This window comes from Salmo salar, chromosome ssa09 (assembly GCF_905237065.1).
Source record: "Salmo salar chromosome ssa09, Ssal_v3.1, whole genome shotgun sequence".
Classification (NCBI taxonomy): domain Eukaryota; kingdom Metazoa; phylum Chordata; class Actinopteri; order Salmoniformes; family Salmonidae; genus Salmo; species Salmo salar.
The window spans coordinates 116,038,547-116,057,733 of record NC_059450.1 but is presented as its reverse complement, the minus strand read 5'-3'; the positions used below and the strand labels follow the sequence as shown (position 1 = coordinate 116,057,733).

General features: G+C 45.5%; 1 protein-coding gene across 1 annotated transcript in view; it reads right to left on the bottom strand.

The window, feature by feature from the left end:
• LOC106612401 (serine/threonine-protein kinase D2) overlaps positions 1 to 19,187 on the bottom strand; it is a 63,522-nt gene that overhangs the window by 14,049 nt on the left and 30,286 nt on the right. Inside the window, exons 2-8 of the mRNA XM_014213496.2 lie at positions 5,411 to 5,549; positions 4,587 to 4,718; positions 2,597 to 2,898; positions 2,122 to 2,305; positions 1,909 to 1,980; positions 1,200 to 1,362; positions 997 to 1,108 (exon numbers count right to left, since the gene is read on the bottom strand). Of these exons, the coding sequence (XP_014068971.1) occupies positions 997 to 1,108; positions 1,200 to 1,362; positions 1,909 to 1,980; positions 2,122 to 2,305; positions 2,597 to 2,898; positions 4,587 to 4,718; positions 5,411 to 5,549 (1,104 nt within the window). The remainder of the gene's footprint in view (positions 1 to 996; positions 1,109 to 1,199; positions 1,363 to 1,908; positions 1,981 to 2,121; positions 2,306 to 2,596; positions 2,899 to 4,586; positions 4,719 to 5,410; positions 5,550 to 19,187) is intronic.

The following is a 19,187-nucleotide window of genomic DNA, read 5'->3' as shown; positions in this document are numbered from 1 at the left end:
TTAGCTTTGAGAAGGCGGAAAGTGTCTCAGGTCTGAGTTCAGGTAAACAGCAACACTTTCAAAGAGGAAGGAGAGAGAGAGAGAAAGAGGCTGTGGATGTGAATTCCACACACGTTGAGTGCTTTAGTGCAGCAGGGAGCAGGTATATACCATCTATCACACTCAGGCGGAGATACACAAACACACTTTCACACAGATGAAAAGGAAGAGCATTAACGGCGACGGAGGTAAAAGTTATAGAGGTAAGATAAACTCCAACAGAAAACACTGCGAAGAAGAGATGGAGGATAGGAGAGGCAGAGGGAACGATAAGCAGAGTGGGTCAACGTCATGGAGAACAAACACGGAGAAGAAAACGTCTCGGAAAGTTTTAGAAAAGAAGTAGAAAGTAAGAGAGGTAACTACTTTAAAGGATACCTAATAAACCATTTCTAAGGTACTGTGTGTTCACTGTTTACTACATGTACTAATACCCGACATCTATGACCCACGTACTAATTATTAGTTCAGTCTTTTTACAGTCCCTAATCTAAAGTGAGTGCTATTTACAGTTTATAAATATGTAAAAAAAAAATTGGGGTGACCAGTGTAATTTCTCACAACTCCGCGATTTACGGTGGAGTGGAGCTCCGACGTCACATAAAATTACACTAGTCGCCGCTCAACTCCAGTGTAAATCGTGGAGTTGACTTTAAATCGGCTAGCCATTGGTAGACATTCCAGCAGTACCTGGTAAAAGAATAAGCACGCAAAAAAGTGACGCTTAAGGAAATAGAAATGTGTGAATAACTAGCTTACTAACATTTACACACGTGGGCGTAATGATTAATCAACGGCGAACACACAATTTATAAATGCATTAGAAAATGTTAATTAGGTACCCTTAAAATAGAGTAGAATAGTTTTAGAAAAGAAGTAGAAAAAATCTGGAATCTGGTGTGGTAGAGAAAATGTTTCACATTGTCAGTCAGTACATCAGTGAGTCAATAGTATTACCAGTGTGTCCTTGTTGCTGTAGTGCACCATCCAGCCCTCTTTGATGGATGTGCTGGAGCGACGGGTGGTCTGCCTCATGGACTGAACAACCCTCATCAACGGGATGTTAGCACTGTGGAACAGAGGGACAGGGTTAGGTGTAGGTGTGTGTGTGCGCGTACGTGCGTGTGTTATTGTGCGTGTGCGAACGCGCATGTGTGTACCTCTGGTCTCCACTGACCCCGTCCGGGCTGCTCTCAGGGGAGAAAGAACCAGGGATGCTGCAGGCCTCGTCTGAATCGTCCATCAGAGAAGACTTGTCTGAGTCGGCATACTCACTACTGTAGTCCATAGGCACCTCGTGGTCCACACTGGGACTCAACATGTCTGGAGGAGAGAGGAGGACAGAGCCAGCCACACATGACTACAAAGAGATGTAGAAAATAGACAGAGAAAATAGCGTCCATTACAAAGCCCATTATACCAGTATGTGAGTAGGCAGTACTTACAACTTCTGTTGTCTGAGAAAAAAAAAAAGGTGAGAAGTACTATATAATATTAGGACTCTATATATATGTACTAATATTGCATATAATATTGGCTGGTATGGATGTGGGTACGCAGACCCACAAGGCACTGCGGCCCCTCATGACGAATTTTGTTTTTTGTGGCCCCAACCAAATTACCCATCCCTGCTGTAGACAATGTAATTTGTTTTTTTGTGCGCCGCCCTATGGGACTCCCAATCACAGCCGGAAGAGGTACAGCCTGGATTTGAACCAGGGACTGTAGTGACGCCTCTTGCACTGAGATGCAGTGCCTTAGACCGCTGGGCCACTAAAGTGTGGCTGAACAAATCATGGCCACACTTCTAACAACATGACACAACGTGACACAACATGACACAACAAAGATGTGTTTTGTCTTCTTTACCTCCTATGGTCTCCCCCAGACAGTCGTTGGGAACCTTGTAAGCACAGCGCTTGTGGCAGTTGAACTTGCAGTCTACGACACAACACAAACAATCAACGTTGTTAGACAGTATCTTCCAATATGCACTCCAAATAAGTTATCCCCCTCTTGATAAACCCCTGGGGCCCCCACACTAACCTTTGACCCCACACTAACCTTTGTCTCCATACTAACCTTTGCATTGCAGCCCTTGTCTGAAGAGGCCCCGGAGCAGCCTCTTGCAGTACTGGCACACGGTGGGGCGCGTGTAGGAGTGCACGGCGAACGTGTGTGGCACCTTCACTTTGCTCATCAGGATCTTGTCCAGGTGCACTGGCCGGCCCGTGTAGAACCGCCGCGCCTCGCTGGGGGTTCGCGGCTGGGGACGGGAGGAGAGGGAGAAACTCAAATGATAACGCTCTATCCATGGTATTTCCACGTAGGTAAATCAGTGTTGGCTTTCCAGAACTAATCACACAGAGCCGAGGTTAGGGCTCAATCCCACTTCAACTCAGTCAATTCAAGGGGAAGTAAACTGACCCCACTCCAATTCTCCCGAAAAGCAACGAGTCAATTTACTTCCTGAATTGAAATGGAAGTGACCTCAACTCTGCACAGAGCAGTGTCCTAACAGTGACAGACACTAAGCGGAGTTGAGTGGATGAAGTACCATCTGAGTGTTAGCGCGGGCCATGGGTCTAGTGATGGAGGGGCTGGTGGACAGGCCCAGGGATGCTGACGCGGTACAGGTGGAATTCGGGAGCGTCTGGGTGGTGTGCGGGCGGATCAGGCTGGCATCCTCCATGCAGGTGCTGACTGAGCTGGAGCCCACGCTGCTCAGGGACTCGCTGGTGGACAGACGCAGCGACTGGCTACTGTTCAGAGACGTGGTGGACAGGCGCCGCTTGCGCGCGCCGCTGCAGTTGTTGGGGATGCTGAAGGCACAGCGCTTGTGATAGTTCAATCCACAGCCTGCAGGGGAGGGGCAGATAGAAAGAGAGAGAGCGGAGGAGAGAATTTTGGTATTTTATTAGGATCATATACATCAACACATACACACAAACTATCTAAGACAAATAGTGGAGAGGCGTTGTGCCGTGAGGTGTTGCTTTATCTGTTTTTTGAAACCAGGTTTGCTGTTCATTTGAGCAATATGAGATGGAACGGAGTTCCATGCAATAATGGCTCTATATAATACTGTACACTTTCTTGAATTTGTTCTGGATTTGGTGACTGAAAAGGCCTCTGGTGACTTATCTGGGGGGTAAGTGTGTGTATGTCAGAGCTGTGTGTTTGGTATTTCCAACACATGAATGTTTCTTATAAAAAGAAGAAATGATGCAGTCAGTCTCTCCTCAACTCTTAGCCAAGAGAGACTGGCATGCATAGTATTTATATAAGCCCTCTGATTACAATGAAGTGCAAGACGTGCCGCTTTGTTCTGGGCCAGCTGCAGCTTAACTAGGTCTTTCCTCGCAGCACTCGACCACATGACTGGACAATAATCAAGATAAGACAAAACTAGAGCCTGCAGAACTTGGTTTTTGGAGTGTGGTGTCAAAAAATCAGAGCATCTGTTACAGACAGACCTCTCCCCATCTTTACAACCATTGAATCTATACGTTTTGACCATGACTGTTTACAATTTAAGGTAACGCCAAGTAATTTAGTCTCCTCAACTTGTTCAACAGCCACATCATTCATTACCAGATTCAGGTGAGGTCTAGAACCGAGGGAATTATTTGTACCAAATACAATGCTCTTAGTTTTAGAAATGTTCAGGACTAGTTTATTACTGGCCACCCATTCCAAAACAGACTGCAACTCTTTGTTAAGGGTTTCAGTGACTTCATTAGCTGTGGTTGTTGATGTGTATATGGTTGAATCATCAGCATACATGGAAACACATGCTTTGTTTAATGCCAGTGGCAGGTCATTGGTAAAAAATTTAAAAGAGTAGAGGGCCTAGAGAGCTGCCTTGTGGTACACTACACTTCACATGTTTGACATTAGAGAAACTTCCATTAAAAAAAAACCTTTGAGCTCTATTAGATAGATGGCTCTGAATCCACGATATGGAAGAGGTTGAAAAGCCATAACACATACGTATTTTGAACAACAGGTTATGGTCAATAATATCGAAGGCTGCACTGAAATCTAACAGTACAGCTCCCACAATCTTCTTATTATCAATTTCTTTAAATAAATCATCAGTAATTTGTATCAGTGCAGTACATGTTGAGTTCCCTTCTCTATAAGCATGCAGAAAGTCTGTTGTTAATTTGTTTACAGAGAAATAGCATTGTATTTGCACAAACACCATTTTTTAAACAGTTTGCTAAGAGCTGGCATCAAGAGAAAAGAGAGAGAGAGACAGGGAGAGAAAGAGAGACAGGCAGAGAGAGAAAGGAAGGAGGGAGAGGAGGTGGGAAGTTGAGGGGGAAATTACTTTGCTGATGGCTACTTTATTGAGGAAAATGTACTTACTATCACTGTGGTTGTCCCACCTAGCTATCATAAGACGAATGCACTAACTGTAAGTCGCTCTGGATAAGAGCGTCTGCTAAATGACTAAAACGCCAATGTAAATCACCACAAACCCATGCTCTTCTTTAGACAAAATGTAAATCGGGCAGGCAGAACAGCCCCCCCCCTCATACCGTCACATTTGAGGCCCTGTCTGACCAATCCAAACAGCATCTCTCCACAGTGGTCACAGAAGGCCGGGGCACGGTACGAGTGGACATTCAGGGCATGAGGCCGAATCTGGAAGTCCTCAAAGGTGGCCGCAGCTGCAGACAGACAACACACAGAGGAACACAACAGTCAGTCTGGGTATCAACCTGTCAATCACTTTAGCAATGATATGTTTGTGAATATGCTCTATACTCCAGCATTTTGGAGTTGAGATCAAATGTTTCATATGAGGCAATAGTACAGAACGTCATTTTTTACTTTAGTGTATTTTCATACACGTTTGTTTTTCTGGTTAGAAATGAGAGTGCTGTTGTATCTAGTCTTCAATTTGCATAAGTCATCCGTTTTTGGACAAACTCACTTATAGTGTAGTCAAACATTTCAAAAGTAAAAAGTTTTGTATTTTGGTCCAATAATCCCTGCACACTATAAACTTATTGGATGGATTTGCTGTTTGTTTTGGTTGTGCTTCGGATCACGCTTAGCCCAAATCCAAAATTCTGGAATATAGAGCCGAATTTAAAATGGTAGCTTCACCATCCAAATACATATGGTGTTGAGTGCATGGTGTTATGCACATTTCCTCTGTTTCTACTTTGTGCTCATTAAAAGAAGGATGCGAGGGAAAGGAACAGAGACGGTTAGGAGGAATAAGAGGATGAGAAGATCAGAGAGAAAAAGAGGAGGGGAGCAGGAAGACGAGGATGGGTGGATGAAAGGATGAGTAAGGGAGAAGAGGACGGGCGGATGAAAAGAGAGCAGAAGTGGATGAGAGACTGCTACCCACCAGAGAGAACCACCTCCACCAGGTCTCCCTCCTGGATGTCCTGGGTAGCCTTGACCAGCTGCAGGATGTTGTTGGTGCCTGTGTCATGTTTAAATAGCAGGATCTTGTCATAGATGCCATAGAAGCCACACTCTGGGAACTACAACAGAGAGAGACAGAGTGAGAGAGACAGAGAGAGAGAAAATAGGTTAATACCTAATTCATACATTTTCTATAATTTCATCATCTCTAAAATCAATGTAATCTCGGATACAGTGCTGTACCGTCATAATGCATGTGAGGGGTGGAAGAGACATATGACTTGTAGCCTACGGGAATGCTATATGGTGTCACACCAAAGTTGGTGAGATTTTAAATAAATGCTGACAAAACACAGAGGCAAGTTTTTTTTTTTTTGCATAGTGACAGGCTGCGGATGTGCCCCCAGTGGACAACTCTGCTCACTTAGTGAAGCGTTACGGAACGATACCACAAGGAGAAGTGGGGGCACGCACACACAAGCACACACACATAGATAGGCCTGTGCACGCCGGCATGCACACACACACACACACTTGGCAACAGGGTGGTGAGTTCGGGGGAAGGGGGGGTAATTAACCATTTCCTGTTGTGTGTGTGGCTCTCTCACACACACACACACACACACACACACACACACACACACACACACACACACACACACAATTCTGAGATAACCATGGGGGTCACATGGTAAACATACACCTCTAGCGGGCTCCAAAATGATTGACACCCTTGATAAAGATGAGCAATAATGACTATATTAAATAATTCAAATACTGTATTGTATTCTCAACAAAATGGGGAAAGTATATTATTTTATACTATTTCAATTGCTTAGAGAAATAGATTTTGTTTAACAAGTAATACTTTTTTCTCTCAAAAAGGTAGGGGTAAAAATGACTGACACCCCTAAAGATTCTTATAAATAAAGTAGTCAAAAGTTTAGTATTAGATCTCATGTTCCTAGCACACAACGTGACTCCACAAACTTCCTGGATGCATTTGCAGTTTGTTTTGGTTGTGTTTTCAGATTACTTGGTGCCCAATATAAATGAAATCGGGTCATTTTGGAGTCCCTTTTATTGTAAATGAGAATATGTTTCTAAACACTTCTACAGTCATGAGGATGCTACCATAAATTGCGGATAATCCTGAACGAACCGTGAATGATGATGAGCGAGAACGTTTCAGAGGGTCAAAGATCATACCTGTAAGACATGCTAACCTCCCCTGTTATTGGGAATGGTGAGAGGTTAGCGTGTCTTGGGGCCATGTCAATCATTTCAGACCCCACTGTATATAATGCAAAATAAGACTTCAGCTATCAAACAGTTAAATGTATTGATAGAGAGTTTGAAAAAGATGCATTATAAATGGTGCAAAATGAAAGTATCAGAGTAGGTAGATGTCAATTGAAATTCACAGCTGACTGGGCATCACTGTTACAATGACACTTCCCTGAGCAACAGAACTGAGAAGCAACAATCAAATCACATTGTATTTGTCACATGCTTCGTAAACAACAGGTGTAGACAGCAAAATTTGTACTTTTTCCAACAATGCAGAGCTAGAATATATAGAAATAGTGACACGGGGAAAAAGTACACAGAGAATAATGAATAACAATAACAAGTCAAAACAACATGCTATATACAGAGAGTACCAGAGCCAAGTCGAAGCGCAGGGCTACGAGGTAATTGAGGTAGCTATGTACATATACTGTAGGTAGTGGTAAAGTGAGAAGGCAACAGGATAGATAATAGACAACTTCATCTCATACCCAATCAGGCATAACAGCAGCACAGCCAAGCCTGCTGATGGGAACAACTCAACACCGTCCGGCACAACACACACATCTTGCCAATCCCACCCTAAAAGGAACACACTGTGCCCATTTGTCCTCCTGGATTAACACGCCAAATCTGAGAGTTACGGACATGGCCAGTGACTAGTGATGGGCAAGGGTGCTCTGTTACATACAGACAGACCTCGTCGAAAAAGACACAGGGGTAACACTATACACCTGTCACACACACAGCTTCCAAGAAAGTGCCCTGGCAGTTATGAAAGCGTCAGTCAAAGTCACCTAAGCGAGGCTAGGTGGTTGTATGGACAGCCTTGGGCACCTGAATAGTTAATGTAGTCTGGTTCAGGTCAGCAGCACTAGACATGTTCCAGGGCACGGGTCAACAGAGCTGGGACATGATCTCTTCCCCCAGCACCACAAGAATACCCAGGATCCTGTATAAAACAGTCGGCATATACAGTATATGAAATAGAATGGCTTGATGGTGGCATCCAATGCAGAATGCTGGTAATGTTAGCAAGGGAATTGGTATATCTGGGTCATCTATAACAGCCAGGTGGTGACCTCTTCCATACGGGGCGTGGTACAGGTATGTTCAATTTATATACTAGGCGTGTCAGAGAGATGACGGGGTTATGGGATAGGGTTACTCATTTACTAGAAGAGAGGAGAGTAGGCCAATATGCTGGAACTTACATATACTGTAACATGAAATAGCTAACATCAGAACACTGGGGCTGGTCAAGAGGAAGCAGTCCCTATGACATAGCCTCGCTCTCGCTCCTACCCAGTCACCTGGAGGGCCTGTCACTCTGAGGTTGACTTTCAGACTGGCGAGGGAAATACGAAATAAACCCGTCAACTTCTGGACGCACTGGTGACTTGAATGATGCAACTCAAGTTCCACATGATAAAACGAGCATGAAACTCAAAATAACAATTGCGGTCGATTTACAATAGACTGTATTGACCTCAATAACAGATAAACCTTCCATTTGGGAGGTATTTCATGTGTTACATGTCATGTCTTGAAATCAGACACAAACAAATGCACGTGGCAGATAATCACGCACGCCTCTCCGTTATTTTGTATGAAATTGCGTAAACTCCAAAACATATCGCGGTGCGCTTGCAGCCTTGCTGGCTTGGTTGAAGTGGTCATCAGAGGGTCTAATTAGCCCCTACACCCTCGATCAATTTCACTCCCTAGTTTTGGGCCACTTGTGCATTTTGCGGAGGTGCACGTAAACAGGCAAATGGAGGGCCGAGAGGTGAGGGAAAGGGACTGGTTTGGGATTCAACATCTGTCTCTCGCCCTCTCTCCCCCACCCCATATCTATCTATCTATCTATCTATCTATCTATCTATCTATCTATCTATCTATCTATCTATCTCTGTTGTTTTTACCCCTGGTTGCTCCCATGATCCCACCCTACAGCTCATCTGGCCAGACCCTACACACTAACAGGAAGAGGGAAGTGGAAGAAGGTAGGGAACTTTTTCTGCCCTCTACCAAAGACCAACATTTGAGAAAAATGTGCACACTCTTGGCATTCTCTCAACCAGCTTCACCTGGAATGTTTTCCAACAGTCTTCAAGGAGTTCCCACATATGCTGAGCACTTGGCTGCTTTTCCTTCACTCTGTGGTCCAACTCATCCCAAACCATCTCAATTGTGTTGAGGTCGGGTGATAGTGAAGGCCAGGTCATCTGATGCAGCACTCCATCACTCTCCTTCTTGGTCAAATAGCCCTGACATAGTTTTGATGTCTTCACAATTATTCTACAATGTAGAAAATAGTAAAAATAAAGAAAAACCCCTTGAATGAGTAGGTGTGTCCGAACTTTTGACTGGTACTGTAGATAGCAAAATAGCTGAGAAATAGATTCTCGATGTGCCGATTCCATGGCATATGATTTATGATCTGATTCGCAAAAGAGTTTTTCAATTGAAATTATTATACAAAATTCTTGGCACAAAAACAGAATGTTATGTATATGGGACATACAACCATCTCATCTCTGCAGATTTTTCTATGTAGAGACAGAATCATTAGATGAATTATTCTATGTATTTCCCCTATATACAGTAGCTTGTTCTGGTGACAGATATTATGTTTCAGCCATTCCTGAATCATCTTAAATTAACACTACAAATAGCACTGTTTGGAGATTTGGAAAGCCATAGTAAATCAATAAACAATAATATTTTATAATATTTTATAATATTTTTAGTAAAAGTATTATCATATATTATAATAATACTTTTAGTAAAATATATGTATCTTTAACTTACAATCTTTAGATTGTATGCGATTCGACAAGTTCAGAATTTATGTGAAAGATCACAGCACAGTTGAAAAATATATGGCACATGGAATTCATAAGAGGGCGGTTTACGGAGATAGGTGGGATGGACTGAGAGTATCTGAGGGGTGGGTTTACGGAGATAGGTGGGATGGACTGAGAGTAGCTGAGGGGTGGGTTTAGGGAGATAGGTGAGATGGACTGAGAGTAGCTGAGGGGTGGGTTTAGGGAGATAGGTGAGATGGACTGAGAGTAGCTGAGGGGTGGGTTAACGGAGATAGGTGAGATGGACTGAGAGTAGCTGAGGGGTGGGTTAACGGAGATAGGTGGGATGGACTGAGAGTAGCTGAGGGGTGGGCTTACGGAGATAGGTGGGATGGACTGAGAGTAGCTGAGGGGTGGGTTTACGGAGATAGGTGGGATGGACAGACAGTAGCTGAGGGGTGGGCTTACGGAGATAGGCCACTGCTAGCAAGCCAACTCTACCAGCTAGCGGTACTGTATCATTTTAGTCAATAAGATTTTTGCAACGTAAGCTTTCGAGTTGTGTCGTCCACTTGTGTAGCTAGCAGGACTGACTTTGTGTTAGCTAGCCAACGTTTAATTACTTCTGCGTTATGAAAGGAACTAGACACGGACACGAATGATCCATTGGTAGTTTGTTGTAACCAAGTATTGGCGCTAACCGTGTGTTATTGGATGCTAGCATGCTAGTTAGCTACGGCGTCATAGGACACGGTGCACTGGGTGGGTTTCACGGAAGAATACTGTACTAAGTTATCTAGTTGAATAAACTAAGTTTGAGCCTATTCCTGGAAACATTGAACCACTGTAGTTTACATCAATTATAATTTCTAAGTGGAAGTTGGAAAAGTTATATTTGAGTGTTTCAGTGAATGGTTAGTGAGGGAGGCCCTCGGCTCTCTCGTTTCCCCAGTTGTTTAGTTAATTTTCATTCCAATCTCCTTTGCATTAGCGTAGCCTCTCCTGTAGCCTGTCAACTATGTGTCTGTCTATCCCTGTTCTCTCTTCTCTACACAGGCCACACAAACGCTTCACACCGCATGGCTGCTGCCACTCTAACCTGGTGGTCCCAGCGCGCATGACCCACGTGAAGTTCAAGGTCTCCGGCAGCCTCTGGAAGTGCCAGTCTGCGGCCAACAAGGCAGAGTTCATCTCAGCCTATGCTACCCTCCAGTCCCTCGACTTCTTGGCGCTGACGGAAACATGGATTACCACAGAAAACACTGCTACTCCTACTGCTCTCTCCTCGTCTGACCACGTGTTCTCGCATACCCCGAGAGCATCTGGTCAGCGGGGTGGTGGCACTGGAATCCTCATCTCTCCCAAGTGGACATTCTCTCTTTCTCCCCTGACCCATCTGTCTATCTCCTCCTTTGAATTCCATGCTGTCACTGTTACTAGCCCATTCAAGCTTAAAATCCTTATCATTTATCGCCCTCCAGGTTCCCTTGGAGAGTTCATCAATGAGCTTGACGCCTTGATAAGTTCCTTTCCTGAGGATGGCTCACCCCTCACAATTCTGGGTGACTTTAACCTCCCTACGTCTACCTTTGACTCATTTCTCTCTGCCGCCTCCTTTCCACTCCTCTCCTCTTTTGGCCTCACCCTCTCACCGTCCCCCCCTACTCACAAGGCAGGCAATATGCTTGACCTCATCTTTACTAGATGCTGTTCTTCTACTAATCCCACTGCAACTCCCCTCCAAGTCTCCGACCACTACCTTGTATCCTTTTCCCTCTCCTCCAACACTACTCACTGTGCCCCTACTCAGATGGTATTGCGCCGTCGCAACCTTCACTCTCTCTCTCCTGCTACTCTCTCCTCTTCCATCCTATCATCTCTTCCCTCTGCTCAATCCTTCTCCAACCAATCTCCTGATTCTGCCTCCTCAACCCTCCTCTCCTCCTTTTCTGCATCCTTTGACTCTCTATGTCCCCTATCCTCCCGGCCGGCTCGGTCCTCCCCTCCTGCTCCGTGGCTTGACGAATCATTGCGAGCTCACAGAACAGGGCTCCGGGCAGCCGAGCGGAAATGGAGGAAAACTAGCCTCCCTGTGGACCTGGCATCTTTTCACTCCCTCCTCTTAACATGTTCATCCTCTGTTTCTGCTGCTAAAGCCACAAGCATCTGCCTCTAACCCTAGGAAGCTCTTTGCCACCTTCTCCTCCCTCCTGAATCATCCTCCCCCTCTGCGGATGACTTTGTCAACCATTTTGAAAAGAAGGTTGACGACATCCGATCCTCGTTTGTTATGTCAAACCACACCGCTGGTCCTGCTCACATTGCCCTACCCTATGCTTTGACCTCTTTCTACCCTCTCTCTCCAGATGAAATCTTGCGACTTGTGACTGCCGGCCGCCCAACAACCTGCCCACTTGACCCTATCCCCTCCTCTCTTCTCCAGACCATTTCCGGAGACCTTCTCCCTTACGTCACCTCGCTCATCAACTCATCCTTGATCGCTGGATACGTCCCTTCCGTCTTCAAGGGAGCGAGAGTTGCACCCCTTCTCAAAAACCCAACACTCGATCCCTCCAATGTCAACAACTACAGACCAGTATCCCATCTTTCTTTCCGCTCCAAAACTCTTTAGCGTGCCGTCCTTGGCCAGCTCTCTTGCTATCTCTCTCAGAATGACCTTCTTGATCCAAATCAGTCAGGTTTCAAGACTGGTCATTCAACTGAGACTGCTCTTCTCTGTGTCACGAAGGCTCTCCGCACTGCTAAAGCTAACTCTCTCTCCTCTGCTCTCATCCTTCTAGACCTATATGCTGCCTTTGATACTGTGAACCATCAGATCCTCCTCTCCACCCTCTCCGAGTTGGGCATCTCCGGCGCGGCTCACTCTTGGATTGCGTCCTACCTGACAGGTCACTCCTACCAGGTGGCGTGGCGAGAATCCGTCTCCGCACCACATGCAGACATGCAGACATATCAGTGTGGATGACGGATCACCATCTCAAGCTGAACCTCTGCAAGACGGAGCTGCTCTTCCTCCCGGGGAAGGACTGCCCGTTCCATGATCTCGCCATCATGGTTGACAACTCCATTGTGTCCTCCTCCCAGAGTGCTAAGAGCCTAGGCGTGACCCTGGACAACACCCTGTCGTTCTCCGCTAACATCAAGGTGGTGACCCGATCCTGTAGGTTCATGCTCTACAACATTCGCAGAGTACGACCCTGCCTCACACAGGAAGCGGCGCAGGTCCTAATTCAGGCACTTGTCATCTCCCGTCTGGATTACTGCAACTCGCTGTTGGCGGGGCTCCCTGCCTGCGCCATTAAACCCCTACAACTCATCCAGAACGCGCAGCCCGTCTGGTGTTCAACCTTCCCAAGTTCTCTCACGTCACCCCGCTCCTCCGCACACTCCACTGGCTTCCAGTTGAAGCTCGCATCTGCTACAAGACCATGGTGCTTGCCTACGGAGCTGTGAGGGGAACGGCACCTCCGTACCTTCAGGCTCTGATCAGTCCCTACACCCAAAGAAGGGCACTGCGTTCATCCACCTCTGGCCTGCTGGCCCCCCTACCTCTGCGGAAGCACAGTTCCCGCTCAGCCCAGTCAAAACTGTTCGCTGCTCTGGCACCCCAATGGTGGAACAAGCTCCCTCACGACGCCAGGACAGCGGAGTCAATCACCAACTTCCGGAGACACCTGAAACCCCACCTCTTTAAGGAATACCTGAAATAGGATTAAGTAATCCTTCTAACCCTCCCCACCCCCCGAAAAAGATATAGATGTACTATTGTAAAGTGGTTGTTCCACTGGATATCATAAGGTGAATGCACCAATTTGTAAGACTGCTAAATTATGTAAATGTAAAATGTAAATGGATGGACAGACAGTAGCTGAGGGGTGGGCTTACGGAGATAGGTGGGATGGACTGAGAGTAGCTGAGGGGTGGGCTTAAAAGCCCATGTTCTATAATAATTAAGACTGAAAACAGGATGTATAAGTACTATCTATCCAGATGTAATGTATATCAAAATATAAAATTACTTTTGCTGTGTAACTACTGTAAAAAAATGTTTTACTAAAATAAGGTCAAGAATTGTGACATGTATGTAAAATGTGTGTAGAATGTACATGTAACAACAAAAAGCTGTAAAAACAAAACAGGAAGAGGGAACCCTGCGCTCCGCCTCAAAGCACACAAACAACACACACACATGTACATACACACCCTTCCACTCTTCTTCCTTGGTACTAGACACCAAACACAACCTCCTATACACACTGACATTACACACGGCCTCCTGTACACACTGCACACACACCCACCCACACCCACCCACAGTCCCTCCGTTTCCGTCTCTGCTGTTCACCAAACACACCCTCTTTCTTTCACCCAGTGGGGAATCCATAACAGCACAGTTGAGGGAGGCCAAGAGCTTGGCTTGTCTCCCTGCCAAACAACACAACACTGTTAGCCCACCACACCCAGCCAGGTCTGCTACTGAACAGGAGTCAACAACACAGACAGTGAGACACACTCCAGACCTGGCCTGTCCCAATACCCAGGAACCTTACTGCTCCCACACTAACCTTCCAACTCCGTTAGTCAACACCACACCCAGACCTGCTATAGGCCAGACCAGAACTCTGTCACCACAGGCCTCCTCAAGGTCATAATGTTCATCTCCCCCGAACCAAACCACAGTAGTGGCCCTAATCACAACACACTGTCCCACTATCCCAGTACACCACACCCTGCCATGCTGTTGCTGTTGACCAGAGCTAGAGAAAGATTCATACCAGCCAAATGACTCCACAACCACCGACTTTCCACCCTTCCCTCCGACCCAAAGACAAACCCCAGCCGATCCACACCCAGCCCCGCAAGGCATGCATGGGCAATTACTGTGGTTCTACCGACCGAGGCAAACATAGGCCTTCAGCAGCTTCCAATGCGCTCAACAACGCCTCCTCCGCACACTGTAGCTCTGCCGGCGTCCTCCTAGCCTTGATGTGGATGATAATAATAGTATTAGCCTGGCTGCCAGTGTCTTTCTGCTTTGGCCAATTTGGTTGGCCAAAGAAGCCGAGGCAACGACGTAGCATTGTCTGGCACGTAGGCTAGATGACGTAACCAAACGTCTTCTACTTTTCAGTGCAGTGACTTGTGGTGGGGGTAAAAACACATCCTCTCTTTCCCAGTATCTGGGTTAGCATAGCGTATGGGCAGCATAGTGTACTGAGCTTCTAAGCAGTAGTCTGTATCTAAATGCATGGAGGCTATGTGAGTATTTATTTGCACAAGCGTTGTTTGTACAGTACGTATTCAGACAATGGGATTCGGGTGCAATCATACCTACTGGCAGATAGAGTTGGTTAGCTTGCCTGGAGATAGGGCTGTGTCTCTAGCAAGGTTTCCCGCCTGCTCCTCCTCAGGCCAATGCCTTCATTATGACTGACTGGTAAATTACGGAGGCCCTCCTCTCTCTCTCGATCCTGCCATATTCCCCCTTCCTACTTTTCTCCCGCCCTACTCTCTCTCTCTCTCGACTCCCCTCTTTCCTGCCTCCTCTCTCTATCACCGTCCTCCTCTGCTCTCCTGCTATTCCTGCTTTAGAATGAGCTACTACCCAGAGTGCTCAGAGGCAGAGTTGCCCAGCCCAAGGTAAAACACCTGACATGCACCTGACTTTCCAACCACTCCTTCCAACCCCAGTAAATCTCAATGAAATACCTCTCTGTTTATCCTGTCTAGCATGGCCATCTAGCTAACTGTTAGGTTCTAAAACAGAGTAAAAACTAACAGACAACTATAAAACAAAATGCTCAAACCAAGTTTATTCGCCCACTGGGTCAGACAGCTGAGCAGACACAGACGTGTTCCCAACAGCACAAGTATATAGACCCCACTTTAGGCGAAGTCTCCTCCTCTTCTCTGAACATAACATCTTTGTTGCTAGGCAGGAAATTAACTAGCAACAACTTAACCCATCACTAATAAGCAATGATACTATTGCCAATTTGCCACGTTTATCCTTTCTAGCATGGCCATATAGTGACTACGCTCTACGTCCTCCGCTGGCTCCGACCTCTTCCTGCCCCCGTCATTCAGAAGCCAAACAAACATGGGGAGAAATGTGTCCAACGGTGAGGTGAGTTCATTCCCTCTATTAGCAGATAAAGTTAACATTGCTGTTGGCTGTGACTGAGGGGAGGGAGTTCTGGTTGGACTGGCTACATGGCTGGAGGGGCTCTGCTGCTGCTGCTGGGTTTAATGTTAGACGATCAAAGTCTCCAGGATTTCTGGGTATGGCCTCTTCCTTCTAGCCTGGGTACTAGTCTGTTTCGGCTCTCTTGCCAACTCCATAAGGATTTGTCATGGCAAACATGTTCGGCTTGACAATGGAGAAGGAAAAAGCACAAAAAAAACTGATATGGAACAAGAGAAGGGCTTACCAAGAAAAACTTCCAAAAGGACAAATTTGAGGTAGATATTAGTCGGGGGGACTCAACAGAAAAGCAGAGATTGATTTATTTTAGCTCACTCGATTGTACAGGATCTGGGACAAGGCTGTATTCATTCCTCTCACTGACTGGACCCTGTTTTGAGTCGCACAGAGTAGAAGGGTAGAAAGATGACCCTATAGTAGTCCGTATAGTAGCCAGCCCTCATCAAAAAATGTCCTACAGACTGCACATTATCCCTTTCGCCGGGTGTCCACCATGTCGCCACCGTCAATAACCACAAGAATCTTTATCTTGGGCAGAGGTTAGATTGTCCAAACACCAGTAATGAAAATACACACACACATCAAAAAATATCAAAACATCAGCAGTCAAAAACAAACATACTGACGTCAAGGGAACACACACACACACACACACACACACACACACACACACACACACACACACACACACACACACACACACACACACACACACACACACACACACACACACACACACACACACACACACACACACACACACACACGAATAGGCTGGGTGTCATGGAGAAGTCTCTTTGAGAGTGAAATGGGAGCTCAGAGAACAATATATTCTATTCAAACACAATATTTTCCATTCAAACACAATGATGTCACGGTCCACAGCGCTGCACTCCATCTGTTTGTTTGTTTACTGCTTCCTTGTTTCTTTGAACAGTGTTATCACCTGACCTCCTGGTCATCTGATGTGATCCAGGGTGTATTCAGTCGCCTCTGGCAGAGAGGCCTTTGTCCTGCTGCACAGTCTCAGAATGTGGCTTCTCTTGACATCATCTTTTCTCGCCATTCTTTTCTCTCTCTCTCTTTCTTTCGTCTCTTGAGGCTAAGGGCTTGATTCAATCTGTGTTATCACACGATTGAAAGGAAAAAGGTGAGACAAATTTCCGATTGAGCCGCTAAAGCGGGAACGCTAAAGCGGGAACGCAGCTTTAAGTCGTGCTACAACACGCTACGGAATGAATCTAGCCCTAAATTGTTTTCCTTCCGCTCCTGTCTTGGATCGACCAGACATATCAAGACCATGTGATCATACGATAGAACATGATAGGATTAAATGTTGTTGGAAAACGACATTCTGTTGGGACATGCCAGAACCATGTCACAACTATGCTCATTCCCATATTTAAAAAAAATACTATAGTATTTACTGTAGTGTTTTTGCAGACTGTAGTATTTATAGTGTTTCTGTTTTATTATCTTTGACATAGCAGTGGGGGACTTTCTCCTTGTGGAAACCTACTGAAGAAATGCTAAAAGAGCTTCTTCTCTTTTCTATAACCTGTAGGGAACACAGTATATTGCCTATACTTGGCATGTAGGTTTCTCACTTACGGGTGGCACAAATTGGGATATGGGGGAGGGGAATGAGCAGGGTATATGCAAATTAAATACTGTAGTATTTACTACAGTTTAAAAAAGTGTCGTGTTTTTGCAGACTGTAGTATTTTTGCGGACATTACTGTAGTATTTACTACAGTGTTTTTTTTGTACGGATACTACTGTTGTATTTACTATAGTACTCTACAACATTCTATATAGTAAGTACTACACATGATCAAGGGAAACTACAGTGTGTGGTATAGAATTGAGTATTATACTGTAGAATACCATAGTAAGCACTACACGATCAAGGGATACTACAGTATCTAGTATAGTACTCTACAGTAAACTACAGAATTCTATAGTAAGTACTGTAGTATTCTATAGTCAACTCCCCAACATTTATTAAAGTGGTATCCCTGAGAGGGATCAGAGTGGGACAGATATCTTTGAGTGTATTACTTCATCTATCACACTTGATACTTCAACATTACACACATTAGCAAGTAATCAGGCTGAGTCAACTATATCACAATGACAATGATACACACGACCACCGCCACCACCAACGTCCGTTTCCGCCCTTTGAGGAGCCCTCTACTTTGCTGCTAGACGTATCAGAGGGCTTCAGAGCTAGGCGACGAGCTATAAACAGCCTGTCTAGGTGTGAAGCGTAGAGCAGAGGGGGGCTGGTCCAACCCAGAGTTCTATTTTTCTATATCCTCACCACGACTTCCTCCCTGCAGCTCAACATGCTCTCGGCGCGGTCAACATACGACCGCCCAGCCTCGCGCTGAGGTGGTGAGAAAAGACAAGCTCGAAAGATACAGCCCCACTAAGTCCCCACCTGGTGCACTGACTGGAGACCTACAACCGGGTGAAAGTTGACAAGCGAGGGTTTTTGTGGGGACCTCTCCTAGGACAAACTCTCATTTAGAGCATTCATAGCATTCTACAGTGCTTACACCATGGCCTCGCGGCAACAGAAAGGACTGTGTATATGACTTCACAGAAAGAGGAACTGTTTATAACCTCAAAGTCCCTTTCTATCCGTCTGTGGCACGCAGGTGGTTTTATTTGGCCCCGCAAGTTTTCGGAGCATATTATTATTATTGTTTTATAGAATTTTCTCTGTTGGACATAAGACAACAACAAAAACATCAGGAAATCAGTGGTTTTCATTTTGGAAATATGTTCCAAAGTATTCCCAAGCATAATAAAGAGACATGTGATCATATACAAATAATAATAATTGATTGGATTTATATAGCGCTTTTCTACCAACTGAGGTAATCAAAGCGCTTTACATAGTAGAGGGAAACTCACCTCATTCACCATCAATGTGCAGCACACAAATCAGTGCTGCACGGCGACCATTTTGTGCCAGAACGATCACCACACATCAGATATCAGGTGGAGAGGTGAGGAGTGATATGCCAATTAGGAATGAGGGGGATGATTAGGTGGCTATGATGGAATGTGGCCAGGTTGGGAATTTAGCCATGACACCGGGGCGAAAACACGCCTACTCTTACAATAAGTGCCATGGGATTTTGAAAGAGCACAGAGAGTCAGGACACCCGTTTTAACGTCCCATCCGAAAGACGGCACCCTACACAGGGCAATGTGCCCAAATGTAATCAAGGTTTGAAATTATGTTTTAGTCAAAAATGATATCCGTTTGGGCTTCTTGTGGTCAATTTGCAGTCTATATATATGCAAATTGTCTGGGCAGCCATTTGATTACATGTTCAGGGGTCTCATGGCTTGGGGGTAGAAGCTGTTTAGAAGCATCTTGGACCTAGACTTGGTGCTCTGGTACCGTTTGACGT